The 26850-nt window shown below is 40.3% G+C and overlaps 2 protein-coding genes across 2 annotated transcripts in view; both read right to left on the bottom strand.

Moving 5' to 3' along the window:
• Window positions 1–16516, bottom strand: part of LOC129860216 (zinc finger protein 345-like) — a 52572-nt gene extending 36056 nt beyond the window's left edge. The window contains exons 1-2 of the mRNA XM_055930607.1: window positions 16304–16516; window positions 672–920 (exon numbers count right to left, since the gene is read on the bottom strand). Coding sequence (XP_055786582.1) covers window positions 672–920; window positions 16304–16406 — 352 coding nt within the window. The 5' untranslated portion in view covers window positions 16407–16516. The remainder of the gene's footprint in view (window positions 1–671; window positions 921–16303) is intronic.
• Window positions 1–26850, bottom strand: part of LOC129860165 (zinc finger protein 883-like) — a 57739-nt gene that overhangs the window by 3375 nt on the left and 27514 nt on the right. The window lies entirely within an intron of this gene.

Below are 26850 nucleotides of genomic sequence, written 5' to 3'. Positions count from 1 at the left end.
GGTTAGTAACTACACAGACTCATTTCATATCATCCTGCACTCACTATCACAAGGGTTAGTAACTACACAGACTCATTTCATATCATCCTCCACTCACTATCACAAGGGTTAGTAACTACACAGACTCATTTCATATCATCCTCCACTCACTATCAAAAGGGTTAGTAACTACAGACTCATTTCATATCACCCTCCACTCACTATCACAAGGGTTAGTAACTACACAGACTCATTTCATATCATCCTCCACTCACTTTCACAAGGGTTAATAACTACACAGACTAATTTCATATCATCCTCCACTCACTATCACAAGGGTTAGTAACTACACCGACTCATTTCATAGAACTTTAAAACACTGGCAGTTTGTCTAATTCACTTCTTTAGTCTACTCTCTGAGCACTCCAGATAGCCCAGTGAATAAAACAAATGCAAGTGTCAGTAGCATGAAATAACATCTACCTTCTCATTGAAACAGTTCATCATGAAACAGTTCTACTGCAACGTTTCATACACAGTGGGAAGTTGGAATGAAAAACAAGTTTTGTACAGTCTGGTGTTCTTCAGGGATGTGATGTCAGAATGACAGAATTCACAATAGCAATAGACTGGGTCATAACTTATGGAGGTATAACCTATGAAGGGAACTTATAGATAGAATCTGCTCTTACCATCATTAACAGATGTCCCAATCTTCTCCTCTTCTTCTTCATCTTTAATGTCAACATTCAGCTCCAGTGTTTGACTGCAGTCTTCCAGCTTCACTGATGCCATCTCTGGATCCTGCAGTGTAAACTGGGCTGCACTGTCACAATCAGGACCCAGTGACTGTAGGTTTGGACTCAGTGTGGAAGGAGAGAGGCAGCCTGAGTCTGTTCTCACTGTTGATGTTACCGGCCTCAGACTTGACCTGAGTCGGCCTGTAGTTATAAAGAGAAACGGACAAAAGTTATTGTCTTTTAGTTCTGGCACTTCCTTTATTCTCAAAAAATATATATATTTATTTTTATTTTTGTTCAATTATCTAATTTCAATAGATCAGGTAGCTAAACATGACAACAAAACATGAATTCACATTAGACGAGTGCACACTTTAAATTACACGTAAGAAAACTTTAGGCGTACATTTTTTTTAACTTAAAAGTGCAACTGACAGCGTTTGTACTACCTTTCAGACATGAAAGTGACACAGACAATCATAATATCAGTAAAAAATATCTAATTCCCATTTCATGACGTACACTAAGGCATTGTAGGTAGAATAGATGGATGCAGTTCAATGAATAATTCATATAATTTACCAATACATTTATTTGATTTAATATTAAGAGAGGCCCACAGACTCCCACCCAGAGAGGCCCATAGACTCCCACCCAGAGAGACCCACAGACTCCCACCCAGAGAGACCCACAGACTCCCACCCAGAGAGACCCACAGACTCCCACCCAGAGAGACCCACAGACTCCCACCCAGAGAGACCCACAGACTCCCACCCAGAGAGACCCACAGACTCCCACCCAGAGAGACCCACAGACTCCCACCCAGAGAGACCCACAGACTCCCACACAGAGAGACCCACGGGAGCAACCAGGGTCAAGCGCTCCGCCCAAAGGCAGGTCGACAGCTCTCCCGAACCAGCGACTTATTGGCCACCGGCCCAAACTCCCAACTGCCAGGCCACCAACCATCCAAGATCCCCCTACAGTTCTCTGAGAGCTGCCCCTCAGCCATCCGAGAACACCCCTGCTTTTGCACTTTCGATTGTGTACACCAGCTTCAAACAGCTGAAAATACAGTATTTTTGGTTATCGGAAAATATATTTCACAGCGCTTTAGATGGTACAATGATTCTCTACACAATGACTGCTTGATTTGTCACAAACTGAGATTAGGAAAACTGTTAGAATTTTAGCAACCAGGAAATGGCAGAGCATATTGCACCTTCAAGTACAGTGGTGGGGAAAGTTATTAAGTAAAGTTATAACATCAAATTCCTTATATTAAGCAAACCAGAAGGCACCATTCTGTCAGGGAAAATGTATGGGAGCAGAAAGTACATATCTTGGTCCCGCATTATTTCAAGTGTATCTTATGAAGGCTTCATAAAGCATTCATATAGGCTTCATAAGCACTACATAAATGGGTCACAAATCATCTATAACCGTATTTCATGCTCTATAAAAGGATGAATAAATGTGAACAAAATAACTGTGTGACAAAACCATAAATTTAAGCCACATTATGGACATTTATTGAGCATGATGTTACGGCAAACAACGTTTCCACTCCAAGAATGAGATACGGTAAATTAATGTAATTAACACAGTAAATTACTGTAATTAACCCTTGCATTAACAAGCGCTCATTGTTACTGTAGCCTGCAGATCTTCCTTTTTTCACAGCTTTCACAAATCCTGTTGTGAGTTTGTGATATAATTTTATTTGCTTCCATTTAGTTTCAAAATTATATTATTATAATAACATGCCAAAAAACAATGTAGCTTTTTTTTAATATCTGGAAGTGGTTCTGCTTGTACAACTCAGTAGTTTGTCATCCTAAATATATATATCTCTGTCTATGCTCCAATTTGCCCATATTTCTTGGAGGTCCTGAATGTTTCTGTGATACTATCACCTCTGCAGTATTAGGCACATCTGTAACGGTGTTATAACACCTCAAATGAATATCACTCTACTTAAGGGTTAAGGAGTCTGTGCACACTATAATGACTTATGACATGGTTATGACACCCATCATTCCATGTTATAGTTAAGTAATAAGGGATGAGAACCCAGGGATTATCGTGTGATAACTCCCTTAGGGTTTATGGTAGAACATTTACAAGATTATGTTGTAATACTGTTTGTTTATGCATCGAATAAGGTTTCTCAGTACTCTCTCATCTGTGTCTGTGTGGACCGAGTTGGGCCTCTGGGGCTGGCAATTGATTTATGATAGCTTGGTGATAAAAGCTACAGCCTGCATTCCATAGACTTGAGTTGGTGTTTGTGTACTACGAGGTACCAGGGAGGAGATGTCTCTGGTCTGGAGAGCTGATGAGAAGAACCCCGTCTTGGGGGCCAAGCCCTGGTTTCTATACAATGACAACAGTCGTCACAGCAGATTCTATCTGATGTGAATTATTCATTTAATTTTATACAAATGATAACTTTGACCCATTCGACATATCTGTTGTTTGTCATTTATTCAGGAGGATGTGTCGTTGACAAGCTCCATTATTGCAATAATTAATAATACACTTTGATTGTTTTGAAAAAATCTAATAAAAAGTCTCCCTTGGTTAGAAATGTTCCCCAACAGGCTGTTCTTAGGCACAAGGCAAATAATTACATGTTTTCATTAAAACCATTATTTTAAAATCAGTACATACATTATATTCATCCTCTCACCAGACAATGGGTGTGATAGTAAATACACCCTGGCAATCTACTCCGCTTTCAGAGCACTCTAGTTTGACAGTGGCAGAGCGCAGAATAACTGAGGAATTTACGAACGACCTAAAATCGGTGTTGTTATGACAGGCAGTGGCGATTTTAGCATGTTAATCTTGGTGGGGCAAAAAATAATTATTTTTAGATGCATGCCAGCGAAGAAACTACAACACATAAAAATGCACTATAACGGTTCCCACAAACTGTTAGGGTCTACAGAAAGCTGTCCCAACTGGGGAGCCTATGGCTGACTTGCTTAAATAAATATGGTTTCTACTGACACCTTGTGGATTTGTGTAACTGGATAAGAACCGCTTTTCTCCTTCAATAATAATGAATGTCGACATGAGTTGAAACATTCACAAACATTATTACATTTATGTTCTGTACATTCACAATGTTTGTTCTTCTATAATTAACACTTAGCTCTTAAGTATAAGCAAGTTCATGCAAACGAGCTGCGATGAGGCCTATTCGTTCATCAATTTCTAAATGGACAGCGACAGAAATTCAGATAGATATTAGTTCAGATAAATTCAGCAAGATGTTGAGGCCTCAACTTTACTCTTCGTTAAGTCACCACAGAGCGAGAGACCCAGACTCAGCGATGAGTCTACCATTTGAAGTATTTTATTAGTCCTATGTGGTCTAAAAAAGGAAGGACAATGCAATCACGAGGATCCACTTTTATAGACAATATACAGACGCACTGAAAGCACATTGAGCAAACAAAACTACCCTTGCAATATGAACTGGAATAAGATGGGTCTATTACTGAACTGTCTGTTGAACATGAGACTGTCACTGGCAACCATGGTTACGAGGAGGGGATACTATAATATAATGTTATTGGGTCTGTAACTTACCACCCTTCTCGTAGAGAAAAGCACCAGAGATAATTATAACACACAAAGTAAGAAAAACAAATGAAATGCATCATTCTAACACTGCCTAAAATGATGAATAAGATACTAATGAGATGGACCTTTATGAGCAATATAACAATGCTGATGTACAAACTATGACATAAATGAAGATAAGCGGGTAAGAGGAAAGCCGTCATTTCCATTAAGACATGAGCGAGCTGAGACAGATGTAGCCTATACGCCACCTATTTGTTCAGCACTTTTGAAATGGACAGCGACATAATTCAGAACATGGGCCATTCTTACAGTATCCTCCCTGTACACCAAGTCAAAACAGGAGGATAAATTAACAGGGGTACATAAGCAGACAATGAAAGTTCTTACAATGGGGGCAGGTAAGCAGGCTGTTACAATATTAAATTAAATTTTTCTAAAACAGGCTATCTGTGCACCACCAAGTTAGAACAATAGGCTAAGTTCTTAGGGGGGAAAGGGTACTCAATTCTTAGGGTGAGGCACATGAGCTACTAACATACACTTAGTATTACTTTGGCATTCTCTGGATGAAGTCATACTGGATTGACAGCATGGCCAAAGCATTTAACCTTTCTGGCCCATGGAGTTGCGTATGAAGGTTTTTATCCTTTTAAGGTAAAACAGTTTCTCTCTGACTCTGTAGTTGTCATCGGAGTGGTGATAATGATTTTGAGAAGAGAGACCGTCTCAGACAAGTCCTCCTGCAGGTTATTCTCGTAGAGTGATTTCAATAAAGAAAGTGCTGTCTTTCCAGTGTGCAGCTCAGGATGCCGGTAGACAGTGAACAGCTCCATTTTCAGCTTCTCCTGGTTACCCACAAGGCATAGCTGGGTAGAACACTGGAGTTCTGCGGTCGGGAAGGAATCCTTCAGTAGCGTTTGGACACCACGTACATTACCACTCATCAGCGCTGACCAATCGTAGGTTTGTGCAACCAGCTTCTCCTTGACATTCAGTGGAGCTAGTACTTGTTTGATGGTGTTGGAGAGGCCAACACCAGTTTTGTCCTTCACCTCTACAAACACCTCTCACACACACTGTTGTCTGGTGTTGGAATCGGCTAAACTTTGAACATTGAGATATTAAATAAATGATAGAGACAAAGCCTTGAATAGAAAGAGTTTGTAAAAAGCCAGAAGGCGTTGGAATGTGTTTGATGGAGGAGAGGAGAGAGAGGTGTTGATATAGGGAAGACAGATGGATATCTGTGGGTCAGGAGGTGAGAGGTGAGGTCAGTTCCCCTTAAGGGAGTAATCAGGGTTGCTATCTGGTTACCTTCTTTCCTGTGGAGCCATAAACTGTAAGGAAGAGGAGTGTCTGAAGTAGGATGTATATAAACTGTGATGTCTGAAATGTTTTGTCTGATTTCAGATGCACAAAACCTTTGGGAAGATTGGTTAAAGCTTCTCTAGTGTTTGTGAGTTATTTACTCTGAAAAATAAGAACCTAATAGTTGACGATTTGTAATCAAAGAGTCCAGATCAGTGGAACAGGAGCCGGCACAGCAAATAAGGTAGGCAAGTTCCTACACCTGTTACCACTCATTTTGACATCTTGGGGAGATGAGAATCGTAGGCTGAATAATTATAGAATACAGCCTTTTGAAGCCTGAGTTTATTCAAAAGGCCCATTGTGTAACGACCGGTCGTAGTTTTATAGTAAATGGTAAGGCCCGGAAGGTAAACTCATACAGGCTGGTACCTGTAAGGTAAGTCCTAGGGGGTAACTCCCTAGCAGGTTGGTTCCTGCTAGTACTATAAAGTCAATAGTAAATCCCAGTGGATTAATACCTGTGATTACTATTAATATAGGGTGAGTCCCAGAAGGTAAACTCACGCAGGCTGGAACCTGCGAAGGGTAAGTCCTAGGGGGTAAATACCAGTGGGTTTGGTTCCCTGCATAGCTATAACAGTGTGAGAGCCTAGTTGTATTGGCCATAAAAGTGTGAATGGAAGGTTAGTTGTGTGCCCTGTTGGGGGGGTGAACCATGGCAGATTATGTGGAAATAGGAAGACAAGTGTGAATAATTTGTGAAGTGTTATCAATAATAGGGATATTGGAGGAGATACGGCACAAAGACATTAAGAAATCCGTATTCTCCAGTAATAGATTCGCAGACGTTTATGGTATCGGTTTTAATACAAGGTATTAAGTGCCGTGTCCAATGAATTATTATCCAGGGAAGTGTGTAGTGCGATCTTAGAAAGTAGTTAATAGATGGTGTGTATAATCGACGGGAGTAAACTTCTTGTGGATCAGTGGGACGCTAGTGTACCATCTCGACAACTTCCGGTGAAATTTCAGAGCGCGAAATTCAAATGACAGAAATATTAATATTTAACATTCATGAAAATACAAGTGTCATACATCAGTTAACTTCTTTGGTCTAATAGGGGGCAGCATTTTCACTTTTGGATGAATTTCGTGCCCATAGGGAACTGCCTCCTACTCTGTCCCACATGCTAATATATGCATATTATTATTACTATTGGATAGAAAACACTCTGAAGTTTCTAAAACTGTTTGAATGATGTCTGTGAGTATAACAGAACTCATATGGCAGGCAAAAACCTGAGAAAAAATCCAAACAGCAAGTGAAAAATCTGAGAGTGGTCGTTGTTAAAGTCATCGCCTATTCAATTCCCTGTAATATATGGATCTGTTTGCACTTCATACGCCTTCCACTAGATGTCAACAGTCAGTAGAACGTGGAATGAAGCTTATGCTGTGTTGTGGGACCGGATGGGAGGGGAATGAGTCAGTGGTCTGGCAGATTGCCAGTTCTTGGTCGTGCGCTTTCCTCATTATATCGTCTTGCGTTCCATTACTTATAGAGACTGAAAATAATTATCTTATAACCTTATTGGATATAAATGATAACAACATCCTGAAGATTGATTCTCTACTTACTTTGACGAGTTTATTCGACCTGGAATATAACCTTTTGAAGTTTTCGTCCGACGTTTGCCTGCATCTGCGCGAGCGTTTGGACACGTGCACTACACATGCTAGTAAAATTAGCTAATTGGACATAAGTAATGGACATTATCAAACAAAACAACGATTTATTGTGGAACTAGGATTCCTGGCACTGCATTCTGATGAAGATAATCAAAGGGAATATTTATGATGTTATTTCATATTTCTGTTGACTCCAACATGGCGGAGAAATGTTGTTACTATCTGAGCGCCGTCTCAGATTATTGCATGGTGTGCTTTTTACATAAAGTTTTTTTTAAATCTGACACAGCGGTTGCATTAGGAACAAGTGTATCTTTAATTATATGTAAAACATGCATCTTTCATCAAAGTTTATGATGAGTATTTCTGTTATTTGACGTGGCTCTCTGTAATTACTCCGGATATTTTGGAGGCATTTCCGAACATGGCGCCAATGTAAACCGAGATTTGTGGATATAAATATGCACATTATCGAACAAAACATAAATGTATTGTGTAACATGATGTCATATGAGTGTCATCTGATGAAGATGTTCAAAGGTTAGTGATTAATCTATTTCTGTTTTTTGTTACTACTATCTATTGCTGGGAAAATGGCTGTTTTTCTGTGGCTATGTACTGAGCTAACATAATTGTTTGATGTGCTTTCCCCCGTAAATCCTTTTTGAAATCAGACATGTTGGCTGGATTCACAACATGTGTAGCTTTAATTTGGTTTCTTTCATGTGTGATTTCATGAAAGATTGATTTTTATAGTAATATATTTGAATTTGGCGCGCTATATTTTGGCCAAGTGGGACGCTATCGTCCCACCTATCCTAGAGAGGTTAAAAGCTTAACTTCTTGTTAATACAGCCTCTGTGTCAGATTTCAAAAAGGCTTTACGGCGAAAGCACACCATGCGATTATCTGAGGACAGCGGCCAGCACACAAAAGCATTAAAAACATTTTCCAACCAGGCAGATGCGCCACAAAAGTCAGAAATAGCGATAAAATAAATCACTTACCTTTGAAGATCTTCTTCTGTTGGTACTCCAAAAGGTCCCAGCTACATCACAAATGGTTGTTTTGTGCGATAAAGTCCTTTATATCCCCAAATACTCAGTTTAGCTGGCGCGCTTCTTTCAATAATCCACCGGTTTCCCTCCTTCAAAATGCATACAAAATTAATCCCAAACATTACCAATAAACTTTTCCAAACCAGTCAAACAACATTTATAATCAAACCTCAGGTACCCTAATACGTAAATAAACGATCAAATTTAAGATGGAGAATCGTTATTGTCATTACCGGAGATAAACAACAAAGTACGCACATTCACCAGTATGCGTAACAAACACTACAGCCAAAATGGGAGCCACTTAGAGAAACTACAAATTCTAGCTCATTTTTCCAAAAACAAGCCTGAAACTCTTTCTAAAGACTGATGACATCTAGTGGAAGCCATAGGAACTGCAATCTGGGAGGTTTTCCCTTTATGTTAAAAATGACAGCCATAAGAATCAATGGTGGGCTGAATTTTTTTTCTTTTTCTGGATGGTTTGTCCTCGGGTTTTCGCCTGCCATATCAGTTATGTTATACTCACAGACATCATTTTAACAGTTTTAGAAACTTTACTAACTTTAGAAACTTTTCTATCAAAATCTACCAATTATATGCATATCCTAGCTTCTGGGCCTGAGTAACAGGCTGTTTACTTTGGGCGCGCTTGTCATCCAGATGTCAAAATACTGCCCCCTAGCCCAAAGAGGTTAAGAAATCTAAGATACCCTGAACACCGTCGGGAGTGTTTAGGGAATAATAACTATTGATAATGGCGACAAACGGACCTGTTTCTCCCTGTAATATAGAGATAGCAGAATTTAATCAAGCCATGGAGGCGCTTAAAAAAGCATTCTACCAATTCGGCTGGAATATGGGAAAAAGTTTTGCAAATTAGATACATTTGGACAATATTTTCCTGCTGACAGTGAATTCAAATCAAATAAAGAATTCGGAGAGGCAATTATGACTTGGCACAAGGACATAAAAACAGAATCAAAAGCTCAATATACCAGCGTTTTAATGTCAGCATTCTATCAACAGAAAATGTGTAAACCCATAAAGTGTAACACCAGTACTTTACTACAGAAGGCCTGGGTGTAACGTTCCTGACCTGTTTTATGTTGTTTTTGTATGTGTATATGGTCAGGGCGTGAGTTTTGGGTGGGCAGTCTATGTTTTCTGTTTCTATGTTGGTTTTGGGTTGCCTGGTATGGCTCTTAATTAGAGGCAGGTGTTTTGCGTTTTCCTCTAATTGAGAGTCATATTTAGGTAGGGTGTTCTCACTGTTTGTTTGTGGGTGATTGTCTCCTGTTTCGTTCATGTCTGTACCATACGGGACTGTTTGGCTGTTCGTTCGTTTTGATGTAGTCTGTTCCTGTCCGTGAGTTCTACGTTTAGTTATGTAAGTTCATGTTCAGGTTTTCGTCTACGTCGTTTTCTTGTTTTGTAATTTTGTAAGTGTTTTGTTGCCGTCGTTTCAAATAAAGAGATGGCTTATTTCCCTACTGCTGCGTATTGGTCCACTGATCCTTCTCTCCTCTCCTCGTCCGAGGAAGAGGAGGACAACAGCCCTTACAGAATCACCCACCAAACTAGGACCAAGCGGCAAGGGAAAGCTCAACAGAGCAACCAGGACTTCTGGACTTGGGAGGAGATCCTGGACGGTAAAGGACCCTGGGCTCAGCCAGGGGAATATCGCCGTCCCAAGGCGGAGTTGGAAGCAGCGAAGGCAGAGAGGCGCTGGTATGAGGAGGCAGCGCGGCGACGCGGTTGGGAGCCCGTGAGTCAGACCCAAACATTTCTTGGGGGGGGGCACACGAGGAGTGTGGCAAAGCCGGGTAGGATACCTGAGCCAACTCCCCGTGCTTACCGTGGAGTGAGAAGGCGTCGTACTGGTAAGACATCGTGTTATGCGGTAAAGCGCACGGTGTCCCCAGTACGCGTGCTTAGCCCAGTGCGGGCTATTCCACCTTGCCGCACTGGGAGGGCTAAGTTGGGCATCGAGCTGGATGTCATGAAGCCGGCCCAACGCATCTGGCCACCAGTGCGTCTCCTCGGGCCGGCATACATGGCACCAGCCTTACGAATGGTGTCCCCGGTTTGCCAGTATAGCCCAGTGCGGGCTATTCCACCTCGCCGCACTGGCAGGGCTACGGGCACCATTCAACCTGGTAAGGTTGGGCAGGCTCGGTGCTCAAGAGCACGTGTCCTCCTTCACGGTCCGGTATACCCGGTGCCACCTCCATGTACCAGTCCTCCGGTGGCAGCCCCCCGTACCAGGCTGTCTCTCCGGGTTCTCTCTCCAGCTGTTTCCTCCTCTCCAGCGCAGCCAGTGCCTATACCACGCACCAGGCTGTCTCTCCGTCTCCTCCCTACTGAGCTGCCCGTCGGGCCAGAGCCGTCCAGCCAGGACCAGCCAGAGACGTCCAGCCAGGACCAGCCAGAGCCGTCCTGCCATGACCAGCCAGAGCCGTCCTGCCATGACCAGCCAGAGCCGTCCTGCCATGACCAGCCAGAGCCGTCCTGCCATGACCAGCCAGAGCCGTCCTGCCATGACCAGCCAGAGCCGTCCTGCCAGGACCTGCCAGAGCCGTCCTGCCAGGACCTGCCAGAGCCGTCCAGCCAGGACCTGCCAGAGCCGTCCAGCCAGGACCTGCCAGAGCCGTCCAGCCAGGACCTGCCAGAGCCGTCCAGCCAGGACCTGCCAGAGCCGTCCAGCCAGGACCTGCCAGAGCCCCTCAGCCAGGACCTGCCAGAGCCCCTCAGCCAGGACCTGCCAGAGCCCCTCAGCCAGGACCTGCCAGAGCCCCTCAGCCAGGACCTGCCAGAGTCCCTCAGCCAGGACCTGCCAGAGTCCCTCAGCCAGGACCTGCCAGAGTCCCTCAGCCAGGACCTGCCAGAGTCCCTCAGCCAGGACCTGCCAGAGTCCCTCAGCCAGGACCTGCCAGAGTCCCTCAGCCAGGACCTGCCAGAGTCCCTCAGCCAGGACCTGCCAGAGTCCCTCAGCCAGGACCTGCCAGGGTCCCTCAGCCAGGACCTGCCAGAGTCCCTCAGCCAGGACCTGCCAGGGTCCCTCAGCCAGGACCTGCCAGGGTCCCTCAGCCAGGACCTGCCAGGGTCCCTCAGCCAGGACCTGCCAGGGTCCCTCAGCCAGGATCTGCCAGGGTCTCTCAGCCGGGACCTGCCGCCCCTTGTCCCGGTGCTGCCCCTTGTCCCGGTGCTGCCCCTTGTCCCGGTGCTGCCCCTTATCCCGGTGCTGCCCCTTATCCCGGTGCTGCCCCTTGTCCCGGTGCTGCCCCTTGTCCCGGTGCTGCCCCTTATCCCGGTGCTGGCCGTTCATTTAGGGGGTTTTAGTTGGAGGGTGGTCATTGGGAGGGGAATACAGAAGCGGGGAGTGACTATGGTGGTGTGGGGACAGCGTCCGGAGCCTGAGCCACCACCGTGGTCAACTGCCCACCCAGACCCTCCCCTGGACTTTGTGCTGGTGCGCCCGGCGTTCGCACCTTGAGGGGGGGGTTCTGTAACGTTCCTGACCTGTTTTATGTTGTTTTTGTATGTGTATATGGTCAGGGCGTGAGTTTTGGGTGGGCAGTCTATGTTTTCTGTTTCTATGTTGGTTTTGGGTTGCCTGGTATGGCTCTTAATTAGAGGCAGGTGTTTTGCGTTTTCCTCTAATTGAGAGTCATATTTAGGTAGGGTGTTCTCACTGTTTGTTTGTGGGTGATTGTCTCCTGTTTCGTTCATGTCTGTACCATACGGGACTGTTTGGCTGTTCGTTCGTTTTGATGTAGTCTGTTCCTGTCCGTGAGTTCTACGTTTAGTTATGTAAGTTCATGTTCAGGTTTTCGTCTACGTCGTTTTCTTGTTTTGTAATTTTGTAAGTGTTTTGTTGCCGTCGTTTCAAATAAAGAGATGGCTTATTTCCCTACTGCTGCGTATTGGTCCACTGATCCTTCTCTCCTCTCCTCGTCCGAGGAAGAGGAGGACAACAGCCCTTACACTGGGAACGGGAGTGTATTGAAAAAAATTGCGCTTCTGCTTTAATGACGGGGTTGAACCCTCTGATCAAAACGGTAATTGCGGGGATAGTAGATGTATTCAAGACAATGTTTTGAGAGTGGAATATGACTCCGCTCACCTTGCAGACGTGCGAGGGGTTAATAGGGCCATAGAGGAAATCGCTAACAATAGTTTCAATGGCCAGGATAAAACGAAGAAACGTAGCGATAAAACATCAAAACGTAAGGAGAGGGCTCCCTGTTTTAGGGACTATCGAACATTGGAAGAATGAGTGTAAGGTGATACTGGAAGCTAGTGCATTAGCAGGAAATGCAGCTATACAAGAGTTTGCATCTTTTTCAAAAGAGCAACAACTAATCGTTTTGAGGTTAGCAAGAATGGAACTTTCACCTAGCGGTGTATAGTTCCTGTTCGATCGATAAGAGGTACATAGAAATTACATTTTCTATGTGATGGAAGACGTATTAGATCAGGTTTACCTTAACTTTAATTGAAGTACCGATTGGATTTACAAATAGTCCCACGTGGTATCATTTAGCATTGAAACAAATCGTTAAAAGGGTGTCAAATGTAGGTTCTGTGTTGGTACAATACGTGGATGATTTGTTATTAGCGTCAAAAGACAAAGAAACTCTTATGCGAGACCGCACCACATTGGTAGACAATTTGGCGGAACGGGGTCATAAAGCATCGTATGACAAAGCACAACTAGTAAAGCAAAAGGTATTTTGGGGTTTTACATTTCTACGGGCAAGATACACATTACCCGGGAACGGGAAGAAAACCCTGCGTTCTTTGGCACGGACAAACACTCCTCGCACGCTCAGGAAAACTTTATAGGAGTTTTCAATTTTGTTAAACATTTTATTCCGTCATTCTCTGAAATTGCTGAGCCGCTTACAGAGTTGTAGCTAGAGACCAAGTGATAAACTGGGAAACAGGTAGGGGGTATCTGAAAGGTTCAGTCCTAGACTTATCAGTAAAACACGAAGACAATAGGAGAGCAGGAGACAAATTCCAGGCAACAGCTATTCTCACAGCAGTCGCTGTAGGGACAGTAACAGAAGGAGCAGTAGTAGAAGTGTAGGATGCTATATTAATAGCATGGAATTGGACTACTGCACAAAGGAGGGGTATTGTGAGACTATAGTCATGAGCCATGTTGGAAGTAGCAATGGTTACTGTAGTAGCATTGTTGGGATATCAGTATATGACGACTCATGTCACATGGATTGGTTACTGGTAACTGGGGGACCGATGGGAGGGCAGGGGATGCTGTTATTCAAATATCACAAATGATGTTGTCAGGAAATGACCCATGTGTTGCAGTGTGCATATCCTCAGGTGGAACCAAGATATAACCAAGGGCACGGGCTGAATTCTGGAGATTGAGTGTATATCAAGAAACACCAGGAGGGGGTGTTGGAACAGCATTGATTTGAGAGACAGGCAGGGTTGGCAGAATGTGCTAAAGCAGTGAATAAAGCAAACTTAAAAGAGTAGGCTTCTAATGTTAACATGCATGAAACCAAGGCTTTTACGGTTACAGAAGTCAACAAATGAGGACACCTGGGGAGTAGGAGTGGAGCTAGGCACTGCAGGTCCTGGATTAACCTCTACATCACCAGAGGAACAGAGGAGAAGTTGGATAAGGGTACGGCTAAAGGCTATAAGAACTGGCCGTCTAGCACGTTCGGAACAGAGTAAAGGGAGCAGGTTTCTGGGCACGATAGCATAGAATCAAGGCATAATGTACAGACAAAGGTATGGTAGGAAGAGAGTACATTGGAGGTAAACCTAGGCATTGAGTAATGATGAGAGAGATATAGTCTCTAGAGACGTTTTAACCAGGTGATGTCATCGCATATGTGGGAGGTGGAACAACATGGTTGGTTAAGGTATATTGAGCAGGGCTAGAAGCTCTACAGTGAAATAAGACAGTAATCACTAAGACAGGACAGTAATGGACAAGGCATATTGATATGAGGGAGAGGCATGCGTAGCCAAGTGATCGTATGGGTCCAGTGAGTGGTTGGGCTGGCTGGAGACACGGCGATTCAGACAGTTAGCAGGCCGGGGCTAGCAAGCTAGCATAAGGGCCTTAGAGGGACGTCGCGATGGGGGAAAGTCTGTTTTCGTCTCCCCGTGCGGTGACGTCGATAGACCAGTCGTGGAATTAGTAGAGTTCCAAGTAGCAGAGGGGTCCAAGTCCAATTGGAAAAAAGTGGTATAGTGGTCCAAGAAACTGGCCGATGGATCAGCTAACAGTCAAATATGTTCTAGATAGCTAGCAGGCCGCGGTTAGCAGAAGGGGCCTTCAGGGTACGACGCGCCCTAGGGGCCTGTTGGGATCCTCGGACAGATTATGTCGGTATTCCAGTCTTGAAGGCTCGGCGGGGTTCCGTGCCCCATACCGGCAGTAGAAGGGGTCCGGATATTGTAGCCGAGGAGTGGGCTTCAGGAGTAGCCCAGGAGCCCTAGCCGGAAGATGGGTCTAGCATGGGCTAGCTCCAGGCTAGTTGGTGCTTGCGCCGGGACGGAAACGTTAGCCAGGAGTAGTCAACCCGGGTTGCAGTTAGCTAGCTGCGATGGTCCAGATGAAAAGGTTCAGAGTTTGCTGTAGGAATCCGGGGATATGGAGAGAAAAATAGGTCCGGTATGCTTCTGGTTTGAAACGCGTTGTACGAACTGGCGAGAGCTTTCCGAGCTAAAGGTTAGCTGATGACCTCTAGCAGTGGTTAGCTGACTGATAGCTGGTAGCTAGTTAGCTTCAGTTGAGGTATTCCAGTTCGGAGGTAAATAGAAATACTTTAGAAAAAAAACAGATGCACTGGGTGAGGCGGGTTGCAGGAGAGTATTTTGAAGTTGAGGTTTAGGAAAAATATTAAAAAGAATGCGAAGAAAAAGATATAAAAAGATATATACATGGGACGAGACAGACGTCTGACTGCTACGCCATCTTGGATACAGTTAATGGGTTAATGCATCATATGTTAGAGGATAGAGTCACTCGTCACGTTCATATGCATGGCACAGTGGAGACACAACATGTTACACAGGTCAGATAGTCTAGTAGCATGGGGAAATATTGTCTAGAGAAGCTTTTTTCCAGGGCAGATTAGAGTTATAAATTGACTGGCCGGGCTGTGGGACAGCGGATGTGATAAATCTAATGGAACTATTTACAGGCATTGTGTGTGGATTGTGGTGATAACTCCTTGCTATCAACCAATCAGCATCAGGGATCCAAACAGCCCGTTTTATAATGTGACAAAGAGATTGGTAAATGATATGCAGACACTTATGTAGCATGTAATAGAATAGGACATAAGTTGTCATGCAGACTGTGTAATAGCAGTTGTTATAACAGTAGACATTAGCGCATATGACAACAGGATAAACAGTCATCTATAAACACCCATTATAAACTAGTTTCATAAGATTTTTTGCCGTTACTCATTACTGTTGTTATATAGGTGTTATAAAAGGCTTTATTAACACATGACTAAGGACACCTACAGTAAAGTGTTACCCCAACTTCTCCTGATCGAAAAGCATTGTAGAGAATTAAAATTAGAATGAGTGTATTTCCTGAATTGACTGGAATTCAAAATGGAATTGACAGCAACCGTAGCAACTACAGACTCATTTCATAGAACTTCAGAACACTGGCAGTTTATCTACTTCACTTCTTTAGTCTACACTCTGATAACTCCAGATAACCCATTGAATAAAACACATGCTGACAATACTGGTGTCAAACCATGCAAGTCTGAGTAGCATGAAATAACATCTACCTTCTCATTGAAACAGTTCTACAGCAACTTTCAACGCACAGTATGAAGTTGAAAGGAACAACAGTCTGAAGTTCTTCAGGGGTGTGTGAGTCAGATAACTTATCTAGATAGACTCTGTGCTTACCATGAGAAACAGATGTCCCAATCTCCTCCTCCTCTTCTTCATCTTTAATGTTGACATTCAGCTCCAGTGTTTGACTGCAGTCTTCCAGCTTCACTGATGCCATCTCTGGATCCTGCAGTGCAAACTGGGCTCCACTGTCACAATCAGGACCCAGTGACTGTAGGTTTGGACTCAGTGTGGAAGAAGAGAGGCAGGCTGGGTTTGTCCTCACTGTTGATGTTACCCTCCTCAGACTTGACCTGTCGGCCTGAAGTAATAAAGAGAAACGGACACAAAAGTTATTTTCTTGACAGTTCTGGCACGTTCTTTATTCTCTAAATATAAATTATATTTGTTCAATTATCTAATTTCAATAGATCAGGTAGCTAAGCATTGACAACTCAACATTCATTCCCATTAGACACAAAGTGCACACTTTAAATTACACAACGTAAGTGCACTTAACCTATAGTAGATTTCCTACATTTACATAAATGCATCAATTACTCAAAAAAACATTTAGAACAAGGTTGCAGTTTCTTTTGATTTTATGTGGATATATTTTACTTCCCATTTGGACTATTCTTCCAAGAGTCCTTAAAACATTAAAAACACAATTTATAATGCGATCACATTTTCACACATAACACACTGTTACAAAGAGACATAACACACTGTTACAAAGAGACATAACACACTGTTACAAAGAGACATAACACACTGTTACAAAGAGACATAACACACTGTTACAAAGAGACATAACACACTGTTACAAAGAGACATAACACACTGTTACAAAGAGACATAACACACTGTTACAAAGAGACATAACACACTGTTACAAAGAGACATAACACACTGTTACAAAGAGACATAACACACTGTTACAAAGAGACATAACACACTGTTACAAAGAGACATAACACACTGTTACAAAGAGACATAACACACTGTTACAAAGAGACATAACACACTGTTACAAAGAGACATAACACACTGTTACAAAGAGACATAACACACTGTTACAAAGAGACATAACACACTGTTACAAAGAGACATAACACACTGTTACAAAGAGACATAACACACTGTTACAAAGAGACATAACACACTGTTACAAAGAGACATAACACACTGTTACAAAGAGACATAACACACTGTTACAAAGAGACATAACACACTGTTACAAAGAGACATAACACACTGTTACAAAGAGACATAACACACTGTTACAAAGAGACATAACACACTGTTACAAAGAGACATAACACACTGTTACAAAGAGACATAACACACTGTTACAAAGAGACATAACACACTGTTACAAAGAGACATAACACACTGTTACAAAGAGACATAACACACTGTTACAAAGAGACATAACACACTGTTACAAAGAGACATAACACACTGTTACAAAGAGACATAACACACTGTTACAAAGAGACATAACACACTGTTACAAAGAGACATAACACACTGTTACAAAGAGACATAACACACTGTTACAAAGAGACATAACACACTGTTACAAAGAGACATAACACACTGTTACAAAGAGACATAACACACTGTTACAAAGAGACATAACACACTGTTACAAAGAGACATAACACACTGTTACAAAGAGACATAACACACTGTTACAAAGAGACATAACACACTGTTACAAAGAGACATAACACACTGTTACAAAGAGACATAACACACTGTTACAAAGAGACATAACACACTGTTACAAAGAGACATAACACACTGTTACAAAGAGACATAACACACTGTTACAAAGAGACATAACACACTGTTACAAAGAGACATAACACACTGTTACAAAGAGACATAACACACTGTTACAAAGAGACATAACACACTGTTACAAAGAGACATAACACACTGTTACAAAGAGACATAACACACTGTTACAAAGAGACATAACACACTGTTACAAAGAGACATAACACACTGTTACAAAGAGACATAACACACTGTTACAAAGAGACATAACACACTGTTACAAAGAGACATAACACACTGTTACAAAGAGACATAACACACTGTTACAAAGAGACATAACACACTGTTACAAAGAGACATAACACACTGTTACAAAGAGACATAACACACTGTTACAAAGAGACATAACACACTGTTACAAAGAGACATAACACACTGTTACAAAGAGACATAACACACTGTTACAAAGAGACATAACACACTGTTACAAAGAGACATAACACACTGTTACAAAGAGACATAACACACTGTTACAAAGAGACATAACACACTGTTACAAAGAGACATAACACACTGTTACAAAGAGACATAACACACTGTTACAAAGAGACATAACACACTGTTACAAAGAGACATAACACACTGTTACAAAGAGACATAACACACTGTTACAAAGAGACATAACACACTGTTACAAAGAGACATAACACACTGTTACAAAGAGACATAACACACTGTTACAAAGAGACATAACACACTGTTACAAAGAGACATAACACACTGTTACAAAGAGACATAACACACTGTTACAAAGAGACATAACACACTGTTACAAAGAGACATAACACACTGTTACAAAGAGACATAACACACTGTTACAAAGAGACATAACACACTGTTACAAAGAGACATAACACACTGTTACAAAGAGACATAACACACTGTTACAAAGAGACATAACACACTGTTACAAAGAGACATAACACACTGTTACAAAGAGACATAACACACTGTTACAAAGAGACATAACACACTGTTACAAAGAGACATAACACACTGTTACAAAGAGACATAACACACTGTTACAAAGAGACATAACACACTGTTACAAAGAGACATAACACACTGTTACAAAGAGACATAACACACTGTTACAAAGAGACATAACACACTGTTACAAAGAGACATAACACACTGTTACAAAGAGACATAACACACTGTTACAAAGAGACATAACACACTGTTACAAAGAGACATAACACACTGTTACAAAGAGACATAACACACTGTTACAAAGAGACATAACACACTGTTACAAAGAGACATAACACACTGTTACAAAGAGACATAACACACTGTTACAAAGAGACATAACACACTGTTACAAAGAGACATAACACACTGTTACAAAGAGACATAACACACTGTTACAAAGAGACATAACACACTGTTACAAAGAGACATAACACACTGTTACAAAGAGACATAACACACTGTTACAAAGAGACATAACACACTGTTACAAAGAGACATAACACACTGTTACAAAGAGACATAACACACTGTTACAAAGAGACATAACACACTGTTACAAAGAGACATAACACACTGTTACAAAGAGACATAACACACTGTTACAAAGAGACATAACACACTGTTACAAAGAGACATAACACACTGTTACAAAGAGACATAACACACTGTTACAAAGAGACATAACACACTGTTACAAAGAGACATAACACACTGTTACAAAGAGACATAACACACTGTTACAAAGAGACATAACACACTGTTACAAAGAGACATAACACACTGTTACAAAGAGACATAACACACTGTTACAAAGAGACATAACACACTGTTACAAAGAGACATAACACACTGTTACAAAGAGACATAACACACTGTTACAAAGAGACATAACACACTGTTACAAAGAGACATAACACACTGTTACAAAGAGACATAACACACTGTTACAAAGAGACATAACACACTGTTACAAAGAGACATAACACACTGTTACAAAGAGACATAACACACTGTTACAAAGAGACATAACACACTGTTACAAAGAGACATAACACACTGTTACAAAGAGACATAACACACTGTTACAAAGAGACATAACACACTGTTACAAAGAGACATAACACACTGTTACAAAGAGACATAACACACTGTTACAAAGAGACATAACACACTGTTACAAAGAGACATAACACACTGTTACAAAGAGACATAACACACTGTTACAAAGAGACATAACACACTGTTACAAAGAGACATAACACACTGTTACAAAGAGACATAACACACTGTTACAAAGAGACATAACACACTGTTACAAAGAGACATAACACACTGTTACAAAGAGACATAACACACTGTTACAAAGAGACATAACACACTGTTACAAAGAGACATAACACACTGTTACAAAGAGACATAACACACTGTTACAAAGAGACATAACACACTGTTACAAAGAGACATAACACACTGTTACAAAGAGACATAACACACTGTTACAAAGAGACATAACACACTGTTACAAAGAGACATAACACACTGTTACAAAGAGACATAACACACTGTTACAAAGAGACATAACACACTGTTACAAAGAGACATAACACACTGTTACAAAGAGACATAACACACTGTTACAAAGAGACATAACACACTGTTACAAAGAGACATAACACACTGTTACAAAGAGACATAACACACTGTTACAAAGAGACATAACACACTGTTACAAAGAGACATAACACACTGTTACAAAGAGACATAACACACTGTTACAAAGAGACATAACACACTGTTACAAAGAGACATAACACACTGTTACAAAGAGACATAACACACTGTTACAAAGAGACATAACACACTGTTACAAAGAGACATAACACACTGTTACAAAGAGACATAACACACTGTTACAAAGAGACATAACACACTGTTACAAAGAGACATAACACACTGTTACAAAGAGACATAACACACTGTTACAAAGAGACATAACACACTGTTACAAAGAGACATAACACACTGTTACAAAGAGACATAACACACTGTTACAAAGAGACATAACACACTGTTACAAAGAGACATAACACACTGTTACAAAGAGACATAACACACTGTTACAAAGAGACATAACACACTGTTACAAAGAGACATAACACACTGTTACAAAGAGACATAACACACTGTTACAAAGAGACATAACACACTGTTACAAAGAGACATAACACACTGTTACAAAGAGACATAACACACTGTTACAAAGAGACATAACACACTGTTACAAAGAGACATAACACACTGTTACAAAGAGACATAACACACTGTTACAAAGAGACATAACACACTGTTACAAAGAGACATAACACACTGTTACAAAGAGACATAACACACTGTTACAAAGAGACATAACACACTGTTACAAAGAGACATAACACACTGTTACAAAGAGACATAACACACTGTTACAAAGAGACATAACACACTGTTACAAAGAGACATAACACACTGTTACAAAGAGACATAACACACTGTTACAAAGAGACATAACACACTGTTACAAAGAGACATAACACACTGTTACAAAGAGACATAACACACTGTTACAAAGAGACATAACACACTGTTACAAAGAGACATAACACACTGTTACAAAGAGACATAACACACTGTTACAAAGAGACATAACACACTGTTACAAAGAGACATAACACACTGTTACAAAGAGACATAACACACTGTTACAAAGAGACATAACACACTGTTACAAAGAGACATAACACACTGTTACAAAGAGACATAACACACTGTTACAAAGAGACATAACACACTGTTACAAAGAGACATAACACACTGTTACAAAGAGACATAACACACTGTTACAAAGAGACATAACACACTGTTACAAAGAGACATAACACACTGTTACAAAGAGACATAACACACTGTTACAAAGAGACATAACACACTGTTACAAAGAGACATAACACACTGTTACAAAGAGACATAACACACTGTTACAAAGAGACATAACACACTGTTACAAAGAGACATAACACACTGTTACAAAGAGACATAACACACTGTTACAAAGAGACATAACACACTGTTACAAAGAGACATAACACACTGTTACAAAGAGACATAACACACTGTTACAAAGAGACATAACACACTGTTACAAAGAGACATAACACACTGTTACAAAGAGACATAACACACTGTTACAAAGAGACATAACACACTGTTACAAAGAGACATAACACACTGTTACAAAGAGACATAACACACTGTTACAAAGAGACATAACACACTGTTACAAAGAGACATAACACACTGTTACAAAGAGACATAACACACTGTTACAAAGAGACATAACACACTGTTACAAAGAGACATAACACACTGTTACAAAGAGACATAACACACTGTTACAAAGAGACATAACACACTGTTACAAAGAGACATAACACACTGTTACAAAGAGACATAACACACTGTTACAAAGAGACATAACACACTGTTACAAAGAGACATAACACACTGTTACAAAGAGACATAACACACTGTTACAAAGAGACATAACACACTGTTACAAAGAGACATAACACACTGTTACAAAGAGACATAACACACTGTTACAAAGAGACATAACACACTGTTACAAAGAGACATAACACACTGTTACAAAGAGACATAACACACTGTTACAAAGAGACATAACACACTGTTACAAAGAGACATAACACACTGTTACAAAGAGACATAACACACTGTTACAAAGAGACATAACACACTGTTACAAAGAGACATAACACACTGTTACAAAGAGACATAACACACTGTTACAAAGAGACATAACACACTGTTACAAAGAGACATAACACACTGTTACAAAGAGACATAACACACTGTTACAAAGAGACATAACACACTGTTACAAAGAGACATAACACACTGTTACAAAGAGACATAACACACTGTTACAAAGAGACATAACACACTGTTACAAAGAGACATAACACACTGTTACAAAGAGACATAACACACTGTTACAAAGAGACATAACACACTGTTACAAAGAGACATAACACACTGTTACAAAGAGACATAACACACTGTTACAAAGAGACATAACACACTGTTACAAAGAGACATAACACACTGTTACAAAGAGACATAACACACTGTTACAAAGAGACATAACACACTGTTACAAAGAGACATAACACACTGTTACAAAGAGACATAACACACTGTTACAAAGAGACATAACACACTGTTACAAAGAGACATAACACACTGTTACAAAGAGACATAACACACTGTTACAAAGAGACATAACACACTGTTACAAAGAGACATAACACACTGTTACAAAGAGACATAACACACTGTTACAAAGAGACATAACACACTGTTACAAAGAGACATAACACACTGTTACAAAGAGACATAACACACTGTTACAAAGAGACATAACACACTGTTACAAAGAGACATAACACACTGTTACAAAGAGACATAACACACTGTTACAAAGAGACATAACACACTGTTACAAAGAGACATAACACACTGTTACAAAGAGACATAACACACTGTTACAAAGAGACATAACACACTGTTACAAAGAGACATAACACACTGTTACAAAGAGACATAACACACTGTTACAAAGAGACATAACACACTGTTACAAAGAGACATAACACACTGTTACAAAGAGACATAACACACTGTTACAAAGAGACATAACACACTGTTACAAAGAGACATAACACACTGTTACAAAGAGACATAACACACTGTTACAAAGAGACATAACACACTGTTACAAAGAGACATAACACACTGTTACAAAGAGACATAACACACTGTTACAAAGAGACATAACACACTGTTACAAAGAGACATAACACACTGTTACAAAGAGACATAACACACTGTTACAAAGAGACATAACACACTGTTACAAAGAGACATAACACACTGTTACAAAGAGACATAACACACTGTTACAAAGAGACATAACACACTGTTACAAAGAGACATAACACACTGTTACAAAGAGACATAACACACTGTTACAAAGAGACATAACACACTGTTACAAAGAGACATAACACACTGTTACAAAGAGACATAACACACTGTTACAAAGAGACATAACACACTGTTACAAAGAGACATAACACACTGTTACAAAGAGACATAACACACTGTTACAAAGAGACATAACACACTGTTACAAAGAGACATAACACACTGTTACAAAGAGACATAACACACTGTTACAAAGAGACATAACACACTGTTACAAAGAGACATAACACACTGTTACAAAGAGACATAACACACTGTTACAAAGAGACATAACACACTGTTACAAAGAGACATAACACACTGTTACAAAGAGACATAACACACTGTTACAAAGAGACATAACACACTGTTACAAAGAGACATAACACACTGTTACAAAGAGACATAACACACTGTTACAAAGAGACATAACACACTGTTACAAAGAGACATAACACACTGTTACAAAGAGACATAACACACTGTTACAAAGAGACATAACACACTGTTACAAAGAGACATAACACACTGTTACAAAGAGACATAACACACTGTTACAAAGAGACATAACACACTGTTACAAAGAGACATAACACACTGTTACAAAGAGACATAACACACTGTTACAAAGAGACATAACACACTGTTACAAAGAGACATAACACACTGTTACAAAGAGACATAACACACTGTTACAAAGAGACATAACACACTGTTACAAAGAGACATAACACACTGTTACAAAGAGACATAACACACTGTTACAAAGAGACATAACACACTGTTACAAAGAGACATAACACACTGTTACAAAGAGACATAACACACTGTTACAAAGAGACATAACACACTGTTACAAAGAGACATAACACACTGTTACAAAGAGACATAACACACTGTTACAAAGAGACATAACACACTGTTACAAAGAGACATAACACACTGTTACAAAGAGACATAACACACTGTTACAAAGAGACATAACACACTGTTACAAAGAGACATAACACACTGTTACAAAGAGACATAACACACTGTTACAAAGAGACATAACACACTGTTACAAAGAGACATAACACACTGTTACAAAGAGACATAACACACTGTTACAAAGAGACATAACACACTGTTACAAAGAGACATAACACACTGTTACAAAGAGACATAACACACTGTTACAAAGAGACATAACACACTGTTACAAAGAGACATAACACACTGTTACAAAGAGACATAACACACTGTTACAAAGAGACATAACACACTGTTACAAAGAGACATAACACACTGTTACAAAGAGACATAACACACTGTTACAAAGAGACATAACACACTGTTACAAAGAGACATAACACACTGTTACAAAGAGACATAACACACTGTTACAAAGAGACATAACACACTGTTACAAAGAGACATAACACACTGTTACAAAGAGACATAACACACTGACATATTGACCAGATAAATACTCTTAACAGTCTGAAAGTTGGATTGATTCTTCCATAGTCCTGCATAACCTTCCAATGTATTATAATTAAATGATTTTAAAAGTACTGTTTGAATTTATATATTGAAAGGTTTCTGGTTCGCTCAGATAAATTATTCAATTTCGTTATTGCTCTGAATCTAAATGTTATTTAGCCTATTTCTCGTTTCTGTCTGGATAACACAGATTGTGGACAATCTATTCCTGGTATTGACTGAATGTCTGTCTCTAACCAACTGAATACTGGTGTGAATAGAGTTTGTCCGTTTTAAATGGTGTGCATTGTGAAATAAAATAAACATGTTTTTTTTTCAATTATCTTGTTGATTGATCAACAACCAAGAGCATGGTGCCTGACTACAACAGAAGAACCATATCTCTACCTTAAAACAATCCTTGTTGCTTTGTTCTGTCCAATCTGCAGCCTCTGAAATTTTACTTGCTGATGCACGTCCCCAGACCACAGAACAGTAGTTCACCTGACTCACAATTAATGCTTGGGTTGTTTGCTTAAGAATCTTTCCTGGTAAATATTTAGCTATCCTTCTGATCATGCTTGCAATTTAGGCAGCACTATGTACTATGTTCCTGAATAATCATGTCTTCACTGTATTATTTCACCTCACAAAAATCTATTGTATTTCCCATTTGTCACAACATATTAACAATCATAGATAAAGATAGAAACACCTGAATGTCTGAATATTGTTACACATGTAAAAAATGAAAAAATGAACCCGCGCTGCCTGCACTGAATTCAGTTGACGTAGACAGAAGGGGAGCCGCCATTTTACCATCCCGTGAATTTTACACAAAACCATTAACGAACTCAAAAATAGCAAATGAATAGATTTTTTAAATGAAATTAGCTTTACTAAATGATGTTCATTCACTCTGCCAAACCCAAAGTCTCTAGCTATGTGACTTATAAAATAGTTATGCTCACTCGGCTTGACACAAACAATACACGTAAAACCTTTACCAAACGTGACAATACCTTAAAGGATCTGTTACCCAGCACGTTATGACATGTTCTTTCGATATTACAAAGTTTAAACGAGCTATTACATACCTGTAATAATAGACACAAAATATATCGTCTTTACCACACAATTATGGCGCCTTCCCGGAACTTCCTGTTCCACCACTACAACAGAGGCAGTGTTGCCAACTCCTCAGTAAGGAAAGTAGCTATTGGCTGTCTTTTTTTTTATATTTGTTTTTTATT

Source organism: Salvelinus fontinalis, chromosome 7 (assembly GCF_029448725.1).
Source record: "Salvelinus fontinalis isolate EN_2023a chromosome 7, ASM2944872v1, whole genome shotgun sequence".
Lineage (NCBI taxonomy): Eukaryota > Metazoa > Chordata > Actinopteri > Salmoniformes > Salmonidae > Salvelinus > Salvelinus fontinalis.
Note: the sequence above shows the minus strand (reverse complement) of the source record. Positions and strands in the feature narration are given on the sequence as shown.